The 23,037-nt window shown below is 55.5% G+C and overlaps 1 protein-coding gene across 7 annotated transcripts in view; it reads left to right on the top strand.

Annotated features, from left to right (window-relative positions):
* Positions 1 to 23,037, top strand: part of RAPGEF3 (Rap guanine nucleotide exchange factor 3) — a 44,046-nt gene that overhangs the window by 4,684 nt on the left and 16,325 nt on the right. The window contains exons 3-28 of one of the 7 annotated variants that reach the window (XM_032248408.1): positions 3,195 to 3,248; positions 3,335 to 3,441; positions 3,638 to 3,759; positions 3,941 to 4,109; positions 4,730 to 4,814; positions 5,166 to 5,226; positions 5,340 to 5,416; positions 5,603 to 5,749; positions 6,207 to 6,319; positions 6,596 to 6,684; positions 6,985 to 7,063; positions 7,281 to 7,431; positions 7,517 to 7,599; positions 8,252 to 8,291; positions 11,361 to 11,442; positions 11,750 to 11,896; positions 14,077 to 14,174; positions 14,623 to 14,748; positions 14,844 to 15,025; positions 15,271 to 15,361; positions 15,451 to 15,501; positions 16,372 to 16,459; positions 16,980 to 17,044; positions 17,476 to 17,530; positions 17,630 to 17,701; positions 18,024 to 18,466. In XM_032248408.1, the coding sequence (XP_032104299.1) occupies positions 3,195 to 3,248; positions 3,335 to 3,441; positions 3,638 to 3,759; positions 3,941 to 4,109; positions 4,730 to 4,814; positions 5,166 to 5,226; positions 5,340 to 5,416; positions 5,603 to 5,749; positions 6,207 to 6,319; positions 6,596 to 6,684; positions 6,985 to 7,063; positions 7,281 to 7,431; positions 7,517 to 7,599; positions 8,252 to 8,291; positions 11,361 to 11,442; positions 11,750 to 11,896; positions 14,077 to 14,174; positions 14,623 to 14,748; positions 14,844 to 15,025; positions 15,271 to 15,361; positions 15,451 to 15,501; positions 16,372 to 16,459; positions 16,980 to 17,044; positions 17,476 to 17,530; positions 17,630 to 17,701; positions 18,024 to 18,142 (2,553 nt within the window). In that variant the 3' untranslated portion in view covers positions 18,143 to 18,466. Of the gene's footprint in view, positions 1 to 3,194; positions 3,249 to 3,334; positions 3,442 to 3,637; positions 3,760 to 3,940; positions 4,110 to 4,729; positions 4,815 to 5,165; positions 5,227 to 5,339; positions 5,417 to 5,602; positions 5,750 to 6,206; positions 6,320 to 6,595; positions 6,685 to 6,984; positions 7,064 to 7,280; positions 7,432 to 7,516; positions 7,600 to 8,251; positions 8,373 to 11,360; positions 11,443 to 11,749; positions 11,897 to 14,076; positions 14,175 to 14,622; positions 14,749 to 14,843; positions 15,026 to 15,270; positions 15,362 to 15,450; positions 15,502 to 16,371; positions 16,460 to 16,979; positions 17,045 to 17,444; positions 17,531 to 17,629; positions 17,702 to 18,023; positions 18,467 to 23,037 lie in introns of those variants that run through there. The other 6 variants (XM_032248407.1, XM_032248406.1, XM_032248405.1 and 3 more) reach the window with 6 other exon arrangements.

Genomic DNA, 23,037 nt, shown 5'->3' with positions numbered 1-23,037 from the left:
TCACCTCGACCCATATCAGCTGCTTCTTCCCAGCTAAGAACCCTGAAACTAACAGGGTATAGCTTTTTTTTTTTTTTTTTTTTTTTGCACTGTGTCCCAGTAATAGGGCCCATCATGAAATAATAACGTCTGATCAAGTCAACTAACGTTTACTAAGGAGTTATTGTGATCCAGGCAGCATTCCAAGTACTTCATTTCATTAACTTTTTGATCCTTATAACCCTATGTGATAGGTACTATTTTTATCTTTTTTCATTTATTTTTAAAAATTTATTTATTTATTTTATTTTTTTAAGACAGGGTCTCACCATGTTGGTCAGGCTGGTCTTGAACTCCCGACCTTAGGTGATCCACCCGCCTTGGCCTCCAAAGTGCTTGGATTACAGGCATGAGCCACCACGCCCAACCCAGGTACTATTTTTATCATCGACCCCAGTTTACAGATGAGGAAACTGGAGCACTGAGAACTTCAAAAACCAGCATGAGCTCACACAACCGGATAGTAATGCAAAAGCTAGGATTTGAACCCAAGCTTCTGGCTGCTGAACCCACACACTTGACCACTGCCCTTGAGTAGCAGCCCTCACTCCACCTCATCCTAGAAGGTTGCCATGCACACAAACATCCTGGGGGCACAGAGAGGTTAGAATAACAAACCTATCTACCTTTGTCTAACCCAGTGGTTTCCAAACTTACTTGCCCATGGAGCTTGCCTGAGGGTAGAGTACCTCTGCTGTCTGTGTCCTTAGCACACAGAGGAGGAAACATGGGGATGGGCATCATGGGAGATGGTAGGGGTAATGCTAAGAGCATGGCCTTTGGAATCAGACAGGCACAGGTATGAATCCTGGTGCCCTTATTGACCAACAGGGCAGGCTGTAGAACCTCTGAGCTTCCTTTTCTCTAGCTGTGAAATAGGAAACAAATACCTACCTCTGGGTCGGCACCAGTAGCAGAGTTATTCAGTAGAATCTTACGTTTCTAAATAGTTGTGTGATCTCTCTGGGCTTTTGCTTTCCTTGGCAAAATGAGAGAGATTCCTTAAGGTCCCTTCCTTAGTGCTCATGAGCTAGGGCCCTGTTCTCTGACCTGCATGCTCATCCCCTGGGGGAGGACAGGAAATGACCAGCCTGGCCACATGACCCGGCACCTCCCCTCCTAATGTGCCCTCTCCCTGGTCAGAATAATACCAGGAAGGGGGCCGGTGCTGGAGCCTGGGTTGTGGGCTCCAATGGGAGTTGGGGCAGGGACTGGGGCCACCTGGGCATTTTGACATGAACAACAACAAGTCATTAGCACTCAGGCACTGTTTGTTCCGAAACAGGGGGCCGGCTGGGTAGCATTCCTGCCCTTCCTCCCTTCCCTGGCTCCTCCTCCTCCTCATTTCCTGTCGTTAAGTCTCCAGGGCTCTATGTCTAGCACTGGGCTGGGCCCCATGACCCGGGCAGGGTTACCCTTGGGACACCTACTGACTTCCACCCAGCCCTGGGCCAGGCGTCTGCACATGCCAGACGTCAGGCCTCTGCCTGGGTATGCAGTGCCAAGATGCCTGTGCCCAGGCCTGGTTGCCAACCAGGCCTGGTTATACTGCAACTCCCCAGCAGGTCCTTTTCAGGGAGATGGGAAGGTAGGAGAGAGGTGGCTGGTGAGAAGAGAGAAAACGGGTAGGGGGTGGTGGGTGTAGGGAGACCAAGAATGGGAGCACTTCTGGATGGGAACTTGAACTTCTCCATAGCTGTCTGACTGTCCCAAGTATGCGTGACTGAATTACACAAGGCACCTCACCTCCAGGCTTTGATTTCGTCGTAAGTCACAGAGGACTGACAATGCCTGCTCTGCCCACTTCACATCTGATCCTATTTTACATGCGATCCAATGCAATCAAGGTTGTGCTTTGTAAACTGTAAAGTGAGCCCTTTGAGAGGGCTCATAGAGGGTAGAGCATCCTGTCCAGAGATGTTCACAAACCCGTTCTCAGGTGGCAGGAAGAGAAGGGTCATGAGGGGCTTTCATGGCCATTATTACAGGGCATAAGGGGCCCCAGAGTGCCAAATGGCTTGATTGTTAACAAAGGCAGAAATCCTTGCTAAGCAGTGTTGCCATGACAAAGCGCATCTTCGTGAGCCAGTCCTGTGTGCCACCAAGAACTTACTCACTCTCGCAGGGTACGGGCTAGCAACATCTCAGAGAAGAAAGACGCCTTCCAGCAAGCAGCCTCACCCTAATGCTTCACAGATGAGTAGTAGCTAACATGCGCATGCAACTATATGCCAGGCAATGCTTTAAACATTCGATATGTAGCAACTCATTTAATTCTCCCAAAACCTTATGAGTTGGTATTATTAGTGCTTTACGGATTTTTTTTTTTTGAGGCGGAGTCTTGCTCTGTCGCCCAGGCTGGAGTGTAATGGTGTGGTCTCTGCTCACTGCAACCTCCACCTCCTGGGTTCAAGCAATTCTTCTGCCTCAGCCTCCTAGTAGCTGGGATTACAGGCACCTGCCACCACCATTTTTGTGTTTTTAGTAGAGATGGGTTTTCACCATGTTGGCCAGGCTGGTCTCGAACTCCTGACCTCGTGATCCGCCCGCCTCAACCTCCCAATGTGCTGGGATTACAGGCATGAGCCATCATGTCTGGCCCTTTATAGATTTTATAGATAGGGAAACTCAGGCAGGGAGTGAGAGGTTAAATCATTTGTTTCAGGTCACATCTGCAATCACTGGGGGAGCAGGGATTTGAATCCAGGAGTGTGGCCTCAGGGTTTGTGTTTTTAACTACCAGGCTGATCCAAGGCCCAGAGAGGGCAAGAGACCTGCTCATGGGCCTGTGGATGGGCACAGAACCTGGCTGGGGATCAGGCCTGTGACCCCAGCCCAGGAGCGGGCGTTCCCAAGCCTCCTGAGTTGCTCACACCCTGAGCCTTGAGTAAGCAGAATGTGTGCCTAGGGGCTCTGATCTGTAAGGAGCCAGTCCCTGGATTGGGTCTGGTGATCGGGATGGCAGGGTGGGAAGAGGCGATGCCTGGGGCACAGGGTGCTGAGTGAATATTTGTTTCTTTGCTGAGTGACTGGCCACATGTATGCATTTGGGATTGGGGCCTAGGCAAGGGTGGGAGTGATGGGGGAGGGGAGTCATCCAGGAGCCGGGCTTGAAGGCCTCACACTGACGTGCATGCTTTCCCTGCTGCCCACAGACACCACTCACCAACAGCGAGGAGTCCTTGGATTTCAGCGAGAGCCTAGAGCAGGTAGAAGCCTGGGAGGCGTGGAGCTGGGACAGGCGGCACCGTTAGGGCTTCAGAGCCTGAACTGCTGTGCCTTTCATCCCTCCAAGGCCTCCACAGAGCGAGTGCTCAGGGCTGGGAAGCAGCTGCATCGGCATCTGCTGGCCACCTGCCCGAACCTCATCCGAGACCGAAAGTACCACCTTAGGCTGTATCGGTGAGTGGAGGCCCTGCCGCTTTCTCTCCTTTCCACTCTATTCCAGGCTCCTGGGCCTCACCCTGCTTCTAGCAGAGAGATGGACCAGGCTTGGGCCTCAGAGAGTGCCTTTCTAATGCGGAGTTCCTCCCTGCCCTGCAACCCTCCTTCCACTGGCTTCTCCCTATTCTTCCCTGTCCCCTTCTACCTCCTGTAGGCAGTGCTGCTCTGGCCGGGAGCTGGTGGATGGGATCTTGGCCCTGGGACTTGGGGTACATTCTCGGAGCCAAGCTGTGGGAATCTGCCAGGTGTTGTTGGATGAAGGTGCCCTCTGCCATGGTGAGCCCAAGTCCAGGGTGGGGTGCCCTGGGCTGGGCTAGGCAGTGATGGGGACGGGACAGGGGAGTCCTGGGAAGCAGGCACCACTTGGGGAGTAATGAGGGTGGCATTGCAGTGGGGTTTCATGCCCACACGGCCTCAATTTCCTCTCCTCCTCCACACCTGGGCCTTTGCCCCCCAGTGAAACACGACTGGGCCTTCCAGGACCGAGATGCCCAATTCTACCGGTTCCCCGGGCCAGAGCCCGAGCCCATGGGAGCTCATGAGATGGACGAGGAGTTGGCTGAAGCTGTGGCCTTGCTCTCACAGCGGGGGCCTGATGCCCTGCTCACTGTGGCACTCCGAAAGCCGTGAGTTGGAATCCCTGCACCCTGTGACCCCAGGCCGCACACAGCACTCAGATCCCATCGTTGTTCAGATTGATCTCTGAGGGTATCCCTTACCTGTTGTAGAGGGAAGGGAACCTGGCTGGCCCAGAAGCCCCTGGTCCTGACTGCCATGGACTTGCTGTGTAACCTGGATCCCCCCACACTCCCAATCCCCCCCAAGTCAGTTTCTTCCTCTGTAAATGAGTGTGTTGGGCCAGGGGGGTCTCTGAGGACCCTTCTCACTCAGAGACATAGTTGTGACTGAAAGCAAGTGGGCTTTGGAAACTGTAGTCGGGTCCAGATTCAAATTCCCGCTGGACCGGCTACTGGCTGTGTGACCTTGAGCCTCCCCATGCTACTTCCTCTTCCATCAAGTGAGGATAATGGGACTGCTCCATAGGCTTGTTATGAAACAGTGCGTGCAAAATGCTCATCACAGGCGCTGCCACATGTGCACGCTCAGTAAAAGTTAGCTGCTGCTGATGACCATCGCTGCTGAGGCAGCGCCGGGCACAGGCTTGGGCTGGGTGGGTGGGGTGGTTCCTGGCGCCTGGTCTGGCCCCACAGCTCACCGTATGCTCCCATCCCTCCTGTGCTTGCAGCCCAGGTCAGCGCACCGACGAAGAGCTGGACCTCATCTTTGAGGAGCTGCTGCACATCAAGGCCGTGGCTCACCTCTCCAACTCGGTCAGTCCCACTGTCCCAGCCCTGCCCTGTCCCAGGCATCTCCTCTTCCCATGACTTCCCTGAAACTCCAACTGCAGGGCCAGAGGGTGGTTTCTCCACTTCCATCTGTGGCTGGAAATTTTCAGTCTGATTTCTTGCCTCTGGTGCTGCCCTATCTGAAAATCCTTCTGCCTCCCTCAGCCCATTTTCTCCACTTGCTTTGTCTCCTGCCGAATCCTGGGAACGCCTGACCTGGTTCCACATTTCTGTCCCCCGGCACTTGTGTCATTGGACCTAATCATAGCCCTGGCAGGAGCCTGGCTGCCCTGCACATGAACTTGCCCCACCGACTCTCCTATCTCCACCCAACAGGTGAAGCGAGAATTAGCGGCGGTTCTGCTCTTTGAACCACACAGCAAGGCCGGGACTGTGTGTAAGTCTCGCAGGGGACCAGAAGCCAAGCACAGGGCCTGGACATGGGCAAAAGGATATGGAGAAGGAGTGGTAGGTGCCAAGAGGGCCTGGTCTGAGCTATGCTTCTGTCAGTGTTCAGCCAGGGGGACAAGGGCACTTCATGGTACATTATCTGGAAGGGATCTGTCAACGTGGTGACACATGGCAAGGTGAGGCCCCCCCCTCCTTCCTGCCCCAGTGCCCTGGGTCCTAACTGCTCCCTGGCCTGCGTCCTCATGGGCAGTGCCTTTGTTGGTCCCCTGTGTCTCCTGTCTGGGTTGCTTTTCCTGGCATGGGTCTGTCCTGGCAAGGGCTGGGGGTGGCAGGGGTGGGCTGAGACTGAGGCCTGGCTGCAGGGACTGGTGACCACCCTGCATGAGGGAGATGACTTTGGACAGCTGGCTCTGGTGAATGACGCACCCCGGGCAGCCACCATCATCCTGCGAGAAGACAACTGTCATTTCCTGCGCGTGGACAAGCAGGACTTCAACCGCATCATCAAGGTGCTGCTGCTGGGGTCGGGGAGGGCAGGGGCTGTGGGTCCAGAGAAGTGCTGTGGATGGAGGAGTAGGGACCAGAGCAGAGGGCCCATAAGGAGCAGGGCAGGTAGGAGATGCTGGGCTATGGTGGCTGGCAGCGGGGACCATGGCCCTGGGCGTGTGTGAGAAGGGGAAGCACATAGAGCACAGAAGGGGTTCAGTGAGACCAGTGACTGCAGGCTCAGTGTGGGAGACCAGGGGAGGGGTGGGTGTGCAGGTTGAGGACTAGGCTGTGGGGGAGGCAGGATGCATGGAAGGAAGGGAAGGCAGTGGAGGTGGAGCCAGAGTCGGAGGTGGGAGAAGGGCTGTGGGTCCCTGTAGGACCCTCATGGGGTTCAGGAGCAGGAATGAAGGAGGTAGATGAGAGGGTCTAAAGCGGGAACCATCCTGTGTTGAGCACGGGGTGTGGCCTGTTCTCCAGGATGTGGAGGCCAAGACCATGCGGCTAGAAGAACATGGCAAAGTGGTGCTGGTGCTGGAGAGAGCCTCTCAGGGCGCTGGCTCTTCCCGACCCCCAACCCCAGGCAGGAACCGGTAACACACCTGCCATGTTCCCTCTCCACACTGTCTCTCCTTTCACTTCCCAGTCTTTGCTCCCTTCCCCTGTGACATACCCCTGCCCTCTGGCCACCTGTGGGTAGACAGGTATTGAGGTACTAGGATGTGCCTGCTGAGGCAGTCTCCTCCCCACCCTAAGGTGGGACAGGGCTGGCTAATCGAGAAGAATGATGTGATTGATTATTGATGTCTGCCCGGGTGTGGGAGTGGGGATTAGTGGCTCCAGTGCCATAGACTGGCCATTTCTGCTAGGTATACGGTGATGTCTGGCACCCCAGAGAAGATCCTAGAGCTTCTCTTGGAGGCCATGGGACCAGATTCCAGTGCTCATGACCCAACAGGTAAGGGCAAGAGACACCCTGCCTGCTTTCTGACTCGCTGGGTGGTCCATTAGCCTGGAAGAGAGCCAGGCACCCTGCATCTGGCCTCACTGGATGCTCAGTTGGTCTGTACAGTGGTTGACAAGAAGTCCTCTTACCTGTGCTCTTGGTTTTGAGGGGAGCACTATCACGGGGACTGGACATTGCTGGTACCTTGCAGGTGGTAGAATGTGGGGAAGGGTCCCTCCAGCTGTCCATACACCTGTGCTCAGCAGATTTGGCCTCTGAAGCCTCCTCACATCCCCCCACCCTGTCCTACAGAGACATTCCTCAGCGACTTCCTCCTGACTCACAGGGTCTTCATGCCCAGCACCCAACTCTGCGCCGCCCTTCTGCACCAATATCCTTCCAGCCCTAGAGGGTGTATGCGTAGAGGATAGGATGGTGTGTGGGGTTGAGACAAAGAATCTCATCAGCATGGCTGTGCTGAGCCATCTAAATGCCAGCCTGCTGCCAGGCCCAGCTTGCTGGGGGCCCTGGGCATTCTTCCCCTCCTTTGCCTCAGGTATGGTGGGTGGCCGCAGTTGAATGTTGTGGTTCCCTTGACTGGTGCCCACCTTCCATGCGGAGCCCGGGGGTGGCAGTGAGCAGGAGTGCAGCACCTACGTCTGCAACAAGAGGCAGCAGATCCTGCGGCTGGTCAGCCAGTGGGTGGCCCTGTATGGCTTCATGCTCCACACTGATCCTGTGGCCACCAGCTTCCTCCAGGTATCTGGAAGTGAGGCGCAGGGAGGCTGGGCTGCCTGGGGTGGACACAGCTACAGCCATCTCAGTGAATCTTGGCTCTTCTTAGAAACTCTCAGACCTGGTGAGCAGGGATGCCCGACTCAGTAACCTGCTGAGGGAGCAGTGGCCAGAGAGGCGGCGGCACTACAGGTGATGCTTTGACTCTGTTAACTTGTCATTTCCATAACTGGCAGTGCCACGGGGACCAAGAGCATACGGTCTGGAGTCAAGCACCTGGCTTCAGATCCAGGCTGCACCACTTCCTTCAATTCGTTGTTCGTATCAGTCCCCTGCTGTTCACCCTTATGCCAGATGTCCATCCATTCTCATGCATCATGTACTCATTCATTTATTCATTCTCATATCCTGAGTGCACCTGCTGCTCTCACTTCCTACATTGGGCATGTGTTTATTACCGAATACCCTCAGTGCCAGCTCCTGCCAGCCCCGCCTGGTACATTTCCAAGACTTTACCTTCACGTTTGCAGATATTCCCACGGGAACAGCTGAGATTTGGGGGGGGGGTCGGAAGTGCATCTGAAACAGCACTCCATCTGAAACCTGAAACCTGGGGTCTGCATCTGCCTTTAACTTTTCCTTCCCCTTCTGGCCTTGGAAAATCACAAAGTCCAGGGGCCTGAGTTCAAGACTGTGTTTGCTCCCCTCTATGTGATACTTACCTGGCCATGCTTACCTCTGAGTTGCTGGTGAGGGCCGGGAGGAATCTGGAGCCCCAAGGTCCTCCCTGCTCCTGTCCCAGGGATTCCTGGGCTTGCTCACCTCCCCTCTCTCTTGTCTGCAGGTTGGAGAATGGCTGCGGGAATGCATCTCCTCAGATGAAGGTGTCTGCCTGGCCCCAGCTTCTTTCCTCTGCTCCTGGACTGCAGGCCCCTCCTTCACCACCCCCCTCCCAGGGACTCTGTGTACATGGGAAGCTCCCCTCCTGCAGACACACCCTGGGGTCTGTGATAGGTGTTCAGGGGGCCCTTGATGCGTGTGGTGGCCTGGCCAGGCCCTGCCGGGAGACGCAGAGGCCTAAGGCAGCCTCCCTCCTCCCCCACTCCCTGACTCCATGGGCCTTTATTCCTTTTGGGAGGTAATTCTTGCCCATAGTTAGAGCCTGGGAGAGGAGAAATGGTGGCTGGACTTGGTGTCTAAGGCCCATGGGGCTCCTGGCGGCCAGTGCTGTGGGAGCTCAGGGGAAGGCGAGGCCCCTCCCTGGAAAGTCAAAGGTGGCCCCAGGCCATTGTCTGCTGGGGCTAAAGGGGAAGCAAAGAGGGGCCGAGAAGATGTGACTGCAGCCGGGATTTGGTTGAGGAATGGTGGGAGAAATAACTGGAAAGGTAGATTGAGTTGGTGGTGGGGAGGGCTGTGCTGGTAATGACATCCAGGGGCCTCACCCGCCCCTGTGGTCCCACCTGCTGAGCGCCCTGCCCCTGCCTGCTGGAGGCTCTCACGGGCTCTTCCTCCGCAGGGCAGGCGAAGCCCATTCTCCCCTCAGGGCCTATGCTCTTGTCCCTTAGCCCGGAAGGGTCTTTCTCTGGCTGTTTGCCTGACAGGATCCTTCGCATTCTCATCTCAGCCAAATGCTGGGTTCCAGACAGGCCCCCTTCTTCCTCCTTATCCGAAGCACCCTTCCCTTTCTCCCCAGCACGCTCTGCTGTGGTGTCCTCTGTGGTATTCTTCAAAGCACGCGCTGTGTGGAGTTGTTTTCTTTGCCCACTTGCTTACTGTCATTTGGTATCTCCCCAACCCACTGGAGGATTGACTTCCCTCCTTCGGGCCGCCACCTCCGCTTCTATGCTCACATGCTGCCTGGCTCTTGGCTGACGCTCAGAAACCCATGTGGACTTGCCCTCATGGGCCGGGCATGGGCACTGTGCTAGGTGCTGATGCTGCACTTCAGCCCTGGCCTGTGGGGCTGCTGTCAGGCCAGGGGCAGAGCTGTTAAACTACCCGTGATGTGCAGTAACAAAGGTGGGGTGTCTGAAAATGGGAGGGGAAGAGCCAACTCCAGTGCAGATGCAGGCAAAGTGTCCTGTGTAAGCAACTCCTGGAGCTGAGAGCTTCAGGGGGCGAGGGTGGAGGAAGAAGAGGATTCCTGGCGGTCAAACCCAGGAGGAAAGGGAGCCCAGGAGGAGGGATCCCTGGAGGAACTAGAGTGAGAGCAGGACCCCAGAGGAGGCAGGAAGTGGGCAGGGCGCCCTGGGCCAGGGCCAGGGATCTGATCTTTGTCCTAAGAGCAGTGCAAACCATTGAAGGGGTTGGAGCCAATGTTGGCAAAGTCTGATTTGTGTTTTGAATAGGTCAGCTAAAGAGCCCGGGCTTTCTCCAGCAGACAATGGCCGCCATTGAAACCAAATGCGGGAGCTTAATGGGGTTCTGGTCAGACAGATTGAAGGAGGAGGGCTGCAGGCACCTGGGAGGGAGGAGGAGGAGCATAGTTGGAGCAGATAAGGAGTGAGGTCTCGTGGGCAGGTGGAACTGGAGTTAACCTGGGCAGGGGAGGAGTGGACACAGGAGACCCATTTCTTTTTTTCTTTTTTTTTTTTTTTTGAGACAGAGTCTTGTTCTGTCGCCAGGCGCCAGACTGGAGTGCAGTGGCACGATCTCAGCTCACTGCAACCTCCGCCTCCCAGGTTCAAGCAATTCTCCTGCCTCAGCCTCCCAATTAGCTGGGACTACAGGCATGTGCCACCATGCCCAGCTAATTTTTGTATTTTTTTTAGTAGAGACGGGGTTTCACCATGTTGGCCAGGATGGTCTCGATCTCTTGACCTCGTGATCCTCCTGCCTCGGCCTCCCAAAGTGCTGGGATTACAGGTGTGAGCCACTGCGCCTGGCCAGGAGACTCATTTCAAAGAAGAATCCTCAAAGCAAGATGACAAGCTATGGGACGCGGGGAGGAGCCTGGAGCCTGGGAGAATGGCTGGGGAACAGAGTGGTCTGGGAGGCAGGATGCAAGGATCCGATGGGTATATGGGGTGTGAGGTGATGGATCACTAATGTGGAAGGAGCCAGGGGGCGTTTGAGACCAGGGTTCGGAAGAGAGCTCAGGGTTTTGGAAGAGAGTTTGGTAGCAGTTCTGGGAATCACCCATATGCAGGCGACATAGGAGGCAGTGAGGAACTCTGTAGAGGGCCCTGAGATATGGAAATATAGGGAAGAGCAATGGATTGAGGACTGAACCTGGAGGATCTGCCACCTACAGAGCTGGGAGGAGGGACAGAGTCAGTACCAGTGTTGGAAAAAAGCAGGGTGGGAAAGGGAACCTGCGTCAGGAGCCTTGCGCCGCGGCAGGCACCGCCGCGCCAGCAGAGGCTCGGCAGTGGTTTCCGCGCACTGCATCCCTGCTGTGGGCTGGGACAAGGCACAGTAGTGTTGGTGGAGAGGAGCACGGAGCGGGAAAGGAGCAGGAGGGATTCCAACTCTGCCACTTAGCAGCTGTGTGGCTTTGGGCATGTTACTTAACCTCTCTGAGCCTCATTTATTTCACCCATAAAATGGAAATAATAATAATACTTTTGTCAAAGGGCCATTGTGAATATTTAGATCCTTAGAATAATGCCTGACTTGTAGCAAATGGTAGCTGGAGGGAAAGGAAGAGAAAACCAGAGTCCATAGCTGAAGAGTTTTCATCTTAGAACTGCTCTGGACCTATTTGGCAGAGGGAGAAGCCCACACACGGAGGGGCATGGATTTGCCCCACCCTTAGACATGTGTCTTCTCCTGGAGCCTTGGCCCCAGGTGCCTTCCTGGGCTCAGGTGAATGTGGGAAGCAGAGCCCTCTGGTGGTATGAGGGCTGTGTGGTGTCCGTGCTCCTGGGGACACAGGGCCCTCACAGTCCCCTCCCTGCACACTCTCCTCTCTTGTCCTCCCAGCCTTATTTTCTCTTTCCTCTTCCTCCCAGGCCCGGAATCTGCCAATCTGGCTCCCCAACCAGGACGAGCCTCTTCCCGGCAGCAGCTGTGCCATCCGAGTTGGGGACAAAGGTTGGTGGTCTGAGCCAGCCAGGCACAGCCCGACATCTGCTCCCTGCTGTCTCTGCCTTTCTTGTCCTGCTGTCATCACTCTTGACCTCAGTGTCCCTCGGCCAAGGTGGCATGCTATACTCTTCAGGGTCTGTGTTCCAGGCCGCTGGCCATATCTGCCTCTTGCACCCCACTTTTTGCTCAGGTCCTCCCCACCTGCAGCTCAGCCTCTTGGGGATTCCTGCTATCATTGCAATGGCTGCCCTCTTTCTCTGGGGAGGAGAGATCAGGCAGCCCTTCCCACAGCTCAGTCTGGTCTCCTCTTCAGTCCCCTATGACATCTGCCGGCCAGACCACTCAGTGTTGACCCTGCAGCTGCCTGTGACAGCCTCCGTGAGAGAGGTGATGGCAGCGTTGGCCCAGGAGGATGGCTGGACCAAGGGGCAGGTGCTGGTGAAGGTCAATTCCGCAGGTGGTGAGTTATGTTCCTGGATAGATCCCAAAAGAGGGTGCCCCTTAGGATCTGTGCCCAGGTCTCCCAGTCAAAGTCATGGTCATCATTGTCTTCCTCAGTGAGAATGATGGCGAGCGTTGAAGGGAGGTGGATTGCATCTATTTGAAGTGCATTTCATGCAGTGCGTAAGAGCATGAGCTCTGGGGCCTGCTACCTGCATATGGCACCAGCCCTTTAGCTCACCATCTGTGTGTCCTCCAGCAGCGTGCTTCATCTCTCTGTGCTCAGTTTTATCATCCATAAAGTGGGAATAGTAAGAGGACTTGCCTGCTGGAGGGATTGTGAGGATCAAATGAGTACATCCATGAAAGCATTTAGAATGGTGCCTGGCACACAGTGATACATAGGTATTTTATTATCATCATTTGTGTTTAGCTATTTAATCTGAAATGGTAACAATCTCATGAGATACAGGTACTTTTATCCTATTTTCAGACAAGAACGCTGAGGCTAAAAGGGCGTGAGCCATTTCTCAGCTCACACAGTGAGAATAGCTGGTGGCTGCACACGGTGGCTCACGCCTGTAATCCTAGTACTTTGGGAGGCTGAGGCGGGCGGATCACAAGGTCAGGAGTTCAAGGCCAGCCTGGCTAACATGTTGAAACCCCATCTCTACTAAAAAATACAAAAAATTAGCCAGATGTGGTGGTGGGAGCCTGTAATCCCAGCTACTTGAGAGCCCGAGGCAGGAGAATCGCTTGAACCTGGGAGGCAGAGGTTGCAGTGAACCAAGATCACACTATTGCACTCCAGCTTGGGTGACAGTACAAGACTCTGTCTCAAAGAATAAAAATAAAAAAATAATAAAATAAAGAAAGAGAGGAGAGTAGCTGACCTTTTTTTAGTCACTCAGCAAACATTTTTGAGGGTCAGCTGTAAACCAGTGATATATATTTGGAGCTGGATATACCACAGCAGGTAAGACAGGTCAGCGTGATGGTTAAGAGCAGAGACTGTGGACTCCCAGACCCGTGAAGGCATCTTAGGTCCACCATTTACTAGCTGTGTGATGCTGGGCAAGTTGCTTAACCTCTCTGAGCCTGCATTACCTCACCTGTCAGATGAGGGCTGTAACTTTATCTACCCACCGGGTTGTAGTGGCTACTAAGTGAGCTAATCTGTGTAAAGCACTTAGCACGGGGCCTGCCACAGTCAGTGCTAAGAACGTGGCGGACTCAGGATACGATGGGGCCTCCAGAGAACCTGGAACATTCAAAATCACTGTTCTCTGTGGAGGGCACGCGCCTGAGAGCTGGAGCCCAGGGCAGACGAGAATTAGGGGCATTCAAGAGGTGGGGATGAGAAAAGAAAAGCCCTCTCCCTTCAGGAAGTGGGGTAAGATGGTCACCTGTGCACCCTGCCCTGGGAAGCACTGCCCTCTGCTGGCCACCTGGTGAGTTGCAGTTGCCCAAAGGTCATGTTTATTGAGACCCTACTATGTGCCAGGCACTGTTTAGAGCACTGATCTCCAAAGCACTTGGATCAACACCCATGTCAATAACCAATATTTAATTAAAACCCCACTCCACAGTGTGAATATTTGTTTATAAGTAATACACATATATTACCACACTAGTATAATATAGACAAAAATAGAAATTGACGAAGTAGAAATGCAAAGCAGGTAGGAAAAAGAAACATAAGTAGAAGAGCTCATTTTTCCCGGGCACATGGATGATCTGATGTACCTTACTTTGGAGGCCACTGCTCTAGGCACTGGGGACTGAAACACAGCCCCAGTCCATGAGGAGCTGATAAAAATCAACACCAAGGCTTATGCAAGACACTTCCCAATTTTCAGAGGGCTTTTATACATAGCATATACTTACAGCCACTATTTATATACATTATTTTATTTGACTTATGAAATAGTCCGGGCAAGTCTTATTGTCTCCATTTTACCAGGCTGAGGGAGGCTCAGACCCTGCCCAGGTTCTTCCTGACTCACTAAGACTCTTTTCTCATCCTCTTGGATGTGCTTCCCTGAGCAGTGCAGCTGTGTGGGCACATGCACGTGTGTATTCTGAGCACCCACCCAGGACTTCAACCCCGCCTCCCAAACAGCACCTCCACCCTGGTCTCCAGCTGGTCCCTGGCCTCCCTCCCTTCCTCAACCCAGGCCACCTCTGCTGTCTTTGCAGATGCCATTGGCCTGCAGCCAGACGCCCGTGGTGTGGCCACATCTCTGGGGCTCAATGAGCGGCTCTTTGTTGTCAACCCACAGGAAGTGCATGAGCTGGTAGGGACCAGGCAGGGTGCCAGGGCCCAGGGAGGAGCTCTATTTTGAGGTGGCAGGGGTGAGCTCTGGGGAGAGTCCCAGGGAGAAGAGGGAGGAGGGGCCTGGCTCTGCTGCCTCAGCATGCAGATGGAGTGGGCCTCAGCTGATGGGAGATTCCCAAGATTATGGAGGGCAGGGGCTGGTAGCACTGGTTGGGAACTCCCAAGGAGAAAGAGGACCCGCCCTAGTTAAGGGTTCCCCAGGAGACAGGGGCCCAAAAGCAGGGATCTTAGCACTGGGGAGCCCTATCCTCCAGCTGCTATAGCCCCTAGAGACCCTCCACTCCCTGCTCCTGCCCTCCTAACCCTCCTCCTACCTTGAGTATACAGTCCTTGCCCCAACCTTTCCCCTACCCTGTGCCTTTCCCTGGATGCCTCAGGCTGCTCCCTGAGCGCTCTCCCACCCGCAGACCCCACACCCTGAGCAGCTGGGGCCCACTGTGGGCTCTGCTGAGGGGCTGGACCTGGTGAGCGCCAAGGACCTGGCAGGCCAGCTGACGGACCACGACTGGAGCCTCTTCAACAGCATCCACCAGGTGCGGGAGGCAGGGCTGGGGGAGGAAAGCAGGCAGCAGGCACCCAGCTTGGCTCTGCTTGGCACTTGCTGACCTCTCCTGCCGCCCCCGCCCAGGTGGAGCTGATCCACTACGTGCTGGGCCCCCAGCATCTGCGGGACATCACCACGGCCAACTTGGAGCGCTTCATGCGTCGCTTCAACGAGCTGCAGTACTGGGTGGCCACGGAGCTGTGTCTCTGCGCGGTGCCCGGCCCCCGGGCCCAGCTCCTCAGGAAGTTCATTAAGCTGGCTGCCCAGTGAGTCCCTGGCCAGCGGGTGGGGCGTGGCCAGAGTCCCTGGGCTACCTTGTCCTAAGCGCCCCCTCTTTGCTTTGTATGTTGCTGAATCTGCCACCCTATTTGTTCCCTGGGTCCCCTGGAGTCTCTGCCTTCCCACCCCATCCATCTGGGGTCCCTGTGCAGTCTGGCCTCACTGTAGTTTGGGAACACTAGGGTGTGGCTGCTTCCCTTCCCCTGAGGGTCTCTGGCTCTTCTGCTCACAGCCTCAAGGAGCAGAAGAATCTCAATTCCTTCTTTGCCATCATGTTTGGCCTCAGCAATTCGGCCATCAGCCGCCTAGCCCACACCTGGGAGGTAGGTGTGGTCTGGACGGCCCCATCCTGGGAGTGCTGGCTGGGGTTGGACCTCCCCCGAGCAGCTGCTCAGCTGCCTCCCCTTCACAGCGGCTGCCACACAAAGTCCGGAAGCTGTACTCCGCCCTGGAGAGGCTGCTGGTGAGTCTCGGCCCTGCCAGGCCCGGCTCTGCTAGGATCAGCTGGGCTCAGCCCTGTCTTCCAGACACCCTGACTCTTGGCTTACCCGAAGCTCCTCTGCCCGTCCTTTGTCACTTTTAGGGTTCCCAACCTCGGCCCAGGTTCTAGATCCTCTGGCCTGTGAATTTGGGGAGCTGGCTGAGGAAGGGGTGCTCAGTGCTAGGGTGGGGGCTGCACGGTGCCCTCTGGCCCTCAATGTGTGTCTGAATGGGGGCAGGAGATCCTGTGTGAAGCCCAAGCTGGAGCATGTGGGCGTCTGGTCCTGGGGTCTGAGGTGCCAGGGCAGCGTCAGGGGCTGCAAAGCCTGAGGGCCTGGCATGGAGTGCTTCTGGTGCACCAGGGCCTGTTGGCCCCTCAGGAGCTCCTCAGGGCTTCTAGAAGAGGTGAGGAAAGAGCTGGGGACGGTACCTCCCACCTCCAGGAACTTTTGAGTATTTTGACTGTTCTGGAAAGAAGCAGAGGAGAGGGGCTTCATCAGCATAGCCTGGGAACTCTTGAGAGAAAATCCATCTCATGAGGCTCAAGGGATTCAAAGGAGTTTACTCTCCAGAGAGAGGGAGGGACACAGAGAGAGGAATACAAAGGGACAAAGGGATGGCAGAGACAGACTTTTCCAGAAACTGGGGCTCCAGTGAGTAACCACTGTGAACTTTCTCAGCGCTAATGGGAGGTTGGAAGTCCTGTGCTCGCCTGCGGCAGAGCCTGGGTAAGACCTGGGCTAAGGATAGGCTGAGCTGGGGTCTCTGCACCTGCTGTGACTCCTCCTTGGTTGGCTGGGGTCTGTGGTGACTTACGGTGTGTACAAACCCTCAGTGTGGCTTCTTCCCCTAGGACCCCTCATGGAATCACCGGGTGTACCGGCTGGCCCTCGCCAAGCTCTCCCCTCCTGTCATCCCCTTCATGCCTCTTCTTCTTAAAGGTAACAGGCCTTCCTGCCTCTGTCCCCCCATTCCCCCTTCCTACCTCCATCCCCGATCCCCCTTCCTGCCTCCATCCCCCATTCCCCCTTCCTGCCTCCATCCCCCATTCCCCCTTCCTGCCTCCATCCCCCCTTCCTGCCTCTCTCCCCCCATTTCCCCCTTCCTGCCACCCTCCCCCATCTCATGCCTATCTGTGTGTGCACCCACACTGTTGGAGAGATTACAGCTCACGTGCTGATTCCTCGAGGAGTGCAGAGATGAATTAGGAGTTCCCAGGCTGGAGAAAGAGTTAAAACACCAGACAAATAAGGGCTGCCTTTGAGGGCCTGTGTAAGGAGCCCGAGAGATACAAGGAAATGCTGCTGGGGCTTGGCAGGGCCAGAGGCAGGGGCCGTATGGGGCGAGGCAGGGGCAGTGTGGGGTAAAGCAGGCCCAAGGGAGCCATTATTCCTTCACCTTTTCTGGGCTACAGGAGGGCAGGAGTTTGGGGACCTATGAATGAAAACCATCTCTTTGCAGACATGACCTTCATTCATGAGGGAAACCACACACTAGTGGAGAATCTCATCAACTTTGAGAAGATGGTGAGTTCAGGGAGAGCGGGCATCTGCCATGGACACAGGTTGGGGACGTGACTGTGGCCTGGGAAGGGGCAGGGCTTGGAGGCGGCTTAAACTTGTTACAAATAATATGAAGATAAATATTTAATGTGTAATAGTCCTGCCTTATTCCACTGCAACTGGAGGCTCTGCCAGGGTACCAGCCTCAGACAGCTCACCATCAACGAGAGCCCTTCCAGCCCTCTTCTCTCTAAGCCCTTCTCTCCTGGCCTCTGCTTTCTGTCCTCTGTCTGGTCCTCACGGGGCCTCTGGGTGTGCTGGGGAGAAGTACACATGCCCCACCTCTTGTAGCCCCTAACCCTTGGTTCAGAGGGAGCTTGGCCTCCCTGCTGCTGCACAGAGCGGGACAGGGTCTATCTCTCAGGCAAAAGCTCATGCTCCGGTGTTGTCCGCAGCGAATGATGGCCAGAGCCGCGCGGATGCTGCATCACTGCCGAAGCCACAACCCTGGTGAGAGGGCGGGTCCCAGGGCAGGAGGTCCCCCACCCTACATCCTCTGTGAAGCTCCGGGGTGACTCTGACTCCCTGACCCCACGCCCCGCCCCGCAGTGCCTCTCTCACCACTCAGAAGCCGAGTTTCTCACCTCCACGAGGACAGCCAGGTGGCAAGGATTTCCACCTGTAAGTGTGGGTGATGGGAGGTGGGCGGAGGGGGTCCTCATTATAGTTACCCATATCCTGGGCACTTGACATGTACTAGGCACTGAGCCCGGCCCGTCCATACATGACAATGATAACGTTAGCCCATGATATCGATGATGTTCAGACTCTGTGCTCTGAGCCACAGGGCTCTCTGTCCCCTCACCCATGGGGAATTGATGATGGGAGATGGTTGGTGGGTGGCAGAGGGCAGGAAGGCTGAGGTGATGTGGTTCCTTGGAGGGGAAGGGTTGGGCTCCACAAAGGGGCGTTGGTGCCTCCCTGACTGCTCTCCTCCCACCAGGCTCGGAGCAGTCCCTGAGCACCCGGAGTCCAGCCAGCACGTGGGCTTATGTCCAGCAGCTGAAGGTCATCGACAACCAGCGGGAACTCTCCCGCCTCTCCCGGGAGCTGGAGCCGTGAGGAGGGGCTGGGACTGGAGCTGGAGCAGGCACTTGCTGCCAGGAAAGCTGGGGTGTGCTGGGCCAAGATACACACAGGCTGGCCACAGCTGGGCAGGGCTCTCTGTGGAGTGGACTCGAGGCCCTGGAGCAGGCAGCGTGGAGGCAGCGGTCCCCTGTGATGACTGGCAGCTAAGGAGGACCTCGGAGTGAACCCGAGCTGGGAATGGGGAATGACCCAAGGCCAAGGAACGGGGGACAGAAAGGCCCCAGCCGTGGGTGGAGAATGGAGTGCGCTGGGACGTTGTGTGCAATAGAGAGCTCTCCACACCAGGTGTTTTCCAGATTCTGTGCCTCTGGCTTTGTGGTCCAGCCAGGCCTGCGGTTTGTTTTCACAGTGGACATGGACACAGAGAGAGGCTCTGTGTGGGGGTGGCATGTGTGTACCGTGTGTGGCAAGCCCAGGGCCTTGGCCTGGGGCAGGGTCTGCTGCTTTTCTTTCCACAGCATCTGAGATAAACAGCAGGCAGTGGGCAAGTGGTGGGGCTGCAGGCCTGCGTGGTGGTCCCCAAGGAGCTTTATTGTTACTGGCAATTAACACAGTAGTGTGTTCCAGGCCAGCCGGAAGGGGCGTGGCAGGGAGGCTGAGGCCCCGCCCTCTGGGAAGGAGTTGTGGAGGAGAAGCAGCCCCATGCTGGGCACAGGCTAGGGCCGGGTCCAAGATCCTGATGCCACCCAGATGTGCATCCGGGGGTCGGGCCACAGGGCAGGCTGGAGCTTGGAGCTTCTGTCAGCAGCCAGCCAGGGTGACCATCAGCTCCCTGTGGTGGTTCAATAGGACTTTATAGTCCAGACACAACTAGTAGCTTCCTCCCAACTGCAGCCCCTGCTGTTCCACACTTGAGCTCTTGCTGGCCTCTTGGGTGGTGTTCAGGCTTCTGGGGTCTTCTGGAGGTGGCTCGTGATAGAAATAATCCTGAAGCTTCCGTGGAGACCCCATCGCTTATTGAGGCCTAGCAGACTCCCAGGAAATCAGGGTTTCTCATCAATGTTGAGAATGGTCCCCACAAGCTCTGGTCATATGAAGTCCTCTCCTCGCTGCCCCTTCAGCACTTCCCTTAGAAACCAGCTACTGCCAGACCCCTCCTGTCACCCAGGAAGCTCCAGGGACTCCACCCTCTTGCCTTACCATTGCCCCAAGTCCCAGCAGCAGGAGGCACCTGTCTGGCCAGAAAGAGACCTCACGGCTGGCCCCTGACATGAACCCTGAGGAGGTATTGAGGCTGTAGGGCCTTGGGTGTCTGGAGGCGGCTAGTATGGCCCCTCTGCACTTCAGCCCGATGGACATGGATACACAGGTCAGCTGCTTCCAAAAGGGCTGGAGCCCTCAGCAGGAAGGCAGCACAGCTGTGCTTAGACCCCAGGTCACTAAGTGAATCTGAGCAAGTCACTGAACAGTGCTCTGCCTTCATTTCTCCACTGTAAGCTGGGTATGACGAACACCATCCAGCACTTAGTGACAAACACATAAAACTGCAGCTCCTGCCTCTGCAGCAGAGGGGACAGCCACGGGCCGGCCTGTGCTGTCTGGGCCTGGTAGGGGGACATTGTTGCCTCAGGTGAAGGCTGAGGGAGAGACAGGTGGAGCAGATGGCAGTGGTAACCAAACCAGTTCCCTTGCCGTGGGTGGGGACAGAGAAGAGGCACAGAAGCGTCCGGAACTGAGCAATTGGGACAGGAGGCTCAAGCCTGGATGAGTCGGGGCTTTCTTCTCCTCCAAGTCATTGTCTGCTGGTGTCTTGGCAAAAGCCAGCCAGCCAGCTGTGGCCCTTCACTCTTAGACTCCAGGGTGAGCCCAGTCCAGCGACACAACAGAAGCCAAGCACCATGTGGGCCCATGTCCTCTAGCGTGTCTCCTCTGGTCTCACATCTACGTCCTGATGAGACTTCTCCCTCTGCCTTGGACCATCAGCTTTACAGTCCAGACCGCCCTGTAGCCACCCTTTGGCCTCCCAGCTGCCCCAGTCTCTTGGGCAGGACACCTTTTGAGCCTGTTGGGAGAGGCCTTGCCAGGAGAACGGTGCCCAGGGTAGGCAAGAGGACACAGACTCTGGGAGCTGGAAGAGCTTCAGCCCAGGGGTCTGGGCCACTCGCAGAGGACAGGAGGCTCAGAACTGGGGAAAGGCTCCATGTTCTTTCCACTACGGTGGCCTCATGCTCGCAGGCTATGCTGCCTTCTGTCTCCCTGACTGCCTAGGCATGGGGTGGCATGGGGTGGGAGGCATCCTCTCGTGTTTTCTAGTGGCTCAGGCTGTGTGCAGGGGTTCCCATTTTGTGTCTCAGCTGCAAGAAGACCAGGAGGGGAGGAGGCATTCATGGGACTGCTGAGAGGAAGGTATGAGGGAAGGGAGCAGTGGCCCGAGATCAGTCCTTTTAAAAGCCTTTGTTTTGCTGGGCACAATGGCTCATGCCTATAATCCCAGTACTTTGGGAGGCTGAGGTGGGTGGATCACGAGGTCAGGAGATCGAGACCAGCCTGGCTAACATGGTGAAGCTCCATCTCTACTAAAAATACAAAAAATTAGCTGGGCATGGTGGTGCATGCCTGTAGTCCCAGCTACTCAGGAGGCTGAGGCAGGAGAATCGCTTGAACCCAGGAGGTTGAGGTTGCAGTGAGCCAAGATTGCACCACTGCACTCTAGCTTGGGTGGTGGAGCAAGACGCCATCTCAAAAAAAGAAGTCTCTGTTACCTGAAAGGAGGTCAAGTAGAGAGGGATGGCTGCATATGTGTCCTATAGGGCAGGGCAGGACAAAGGGAGATGATTATTACACACACATCTCCCCCTTCTTCCCCCTTCCCCTCCACTTCCCTGTGAAGGCCCGGGGGCAGGCTGTGGCCAGCCTCAGGCCCTGACTGTGGGTGCACACCAGAGAGGGCCACCCTCCCCGCAGAAGGGGTGGAGTGGTTAGGGGAGACAGCACCCTCTGCTGCTTCAACATCTCTGCCTGGAACCAGCTGTCCCCTCTCTCCCAGGCTCCATCCAAACAAGAGGAAGGCACAGCCTGAGATCCGGCACCCCATCCCCTCCATTCAGTGCTGAGTTAGAGCTGGGTGGGGGCACACCTGCCTGGTGGCTTTTGTGTCCCCAGCAGCCCTCAGCCTCTGGCTGCTCTCCTTCCCAATAGGCACAGGATTTACCATGATAATAATAGGTTAAGATCTGAATAGAGTTTTCATCCTCTTTCATCTTCATACTGTCTCACATTAGCTTATTTTTATCCTGATAACAGAATAGGTACTACAGATATTTTTAGCCTGGTTTTACAGTCAAAGAAACTGATGCACAGGCAGGTTTGCCCAAGGTTACAAAACTGCTTAATAGCAGGGTAGACAGATGAAGTAACTGGATGTGTATCAGCCATGCCCTTTCTCCATGCCCCTGGCATTCCCCAGGACAGCTCCCTGAATCCCAACATTTTCTTCTTTTGTAGGATTATACCCAGGCATATAAATTCCTTTTTCCCTGTCTCCATTCCCACATCCTTTCATTTTCACATACTGTAGGCCTTGGAGGGGATCTGTGAACAAGACAGAGGCCAGGTGCAGTGGCTTACACCTGTAATCCCAATGCTTTGGGCAGCTAGGCGTTCGAGACCAACATGGGCAACAAAGCAAGACCCGGTCTCTACAAAAAATAAAAATTACCTGGACATGGTGGTGTGCACCTGTAGTCCCAGGTACATGGGAGGCTGAAGTGGGGGAATCGCTTGAGCCCAGGAGTCCGAGGTTACAGCAAGCTATAACTGCACTCATCCTTTCTTTGATGGATAAAGACTCTGTCTCCACAAAAGAAAAAAACCAAGACTGGTAGTTCTGGCCCTCATGCGGTCAATTACCCAGCCAGGCAGCCAAGTCCATCAGTAACAGAAGATGCCTAGGGATAAAGTTCAGAGCAGCAGAATTCCAGGGCCACAGCGTGTCAGTGCTTACCCCAAGCATTCAGGCCCAGAGTGCTCCCTGGTTGGAGGACAGGTTTACAGTCCCAGCTCCCCTGATCCCTGCATAGCTCTGTCCCCTGAGATGGGGGTGCTCTCCACTCATCCCTGGCACAAGCCACCTGAGTAGCAGACAGGTATGGTGGCCAGTGGGCAGAGCAAATTCTGACCTGGCAGTTGTCCTCAACCCCTTTCTCCTTTTCACAGACCAATAGGCCAGAAAGTAGATGTATTTCCAAAATGTATCCTAATACCCCAACCCACACTCAGTATTGAGCTCCTCCTACATCTGCAGGCCATGGATCTGTACTAAGTAACTGTCCACCCAGGCCTGTCCAGTTGCTGCAGCCAATCCAGGCACCCTCCTTTCAGATTCTGGACTCTGCAAGACCTGAGCTGTAGCCTTCCTGCAGCACAGTCTGCTGGCATCTGAGGGTGAAGGGGCTCGTGGGTTAGGGCGCAGGCGACTACCATCCCTCCCAGTGATGATAAAACTGGATCATCCTGAGAAGCCAGGTCTGACTCAGCTACACTTAGAAAGCGTCGTCTCTCCCATGCCGGAGGGCCTTCCTGGAGCAGGTGCCTTGATGGGATCAGGGGAGGATGCTGCTGGTGGTAGTCGGTAGGACACGGAGGAGCCTGTGACTCCCAGAAGAAGAAAGGTTAAGCTCAGAGCTTGGCCCCACTTTTTGTGTTAGGAGGTGTGGGATTCTGGTTGCGTGCGTGTGTATAGACTGATCAGTGTGCACCCTGGACCAGAGAGCTGTATGCTTCAGGCTTCACCCTGACTCTGCCTGCCATGCTCTTGGCCCTTGGAGAGCACTCAGGTCTTGGTTTTCTCGCTGGAGTGAGTTGTAGGCAGCTAGAGCTGCTCTGGACTGCTGGCTTTCCTGGCACTTAGGCGATGACCTTAGCCTGCA

Source organism: Sapajus apella, unplaced genomic scaffold, assembly GCF_009761245.1.
Source record: "Sapajus apella isolate SASKATOON/1434 unplaced genomic scaffold, GSC_monkey_1.0 scaffold66, whole genome shotgun sequence".
NCBI lineage: Eukaryota > Metazoa > Chordata > Mammalia > Primates > Cebidae > Sapajus > Sapajus apella.
The sequence above is the reverse complement of the archived record's forward strand: the minus strand, read 5'-3'. Positions and strand labels throughout refer to the sequence as shown.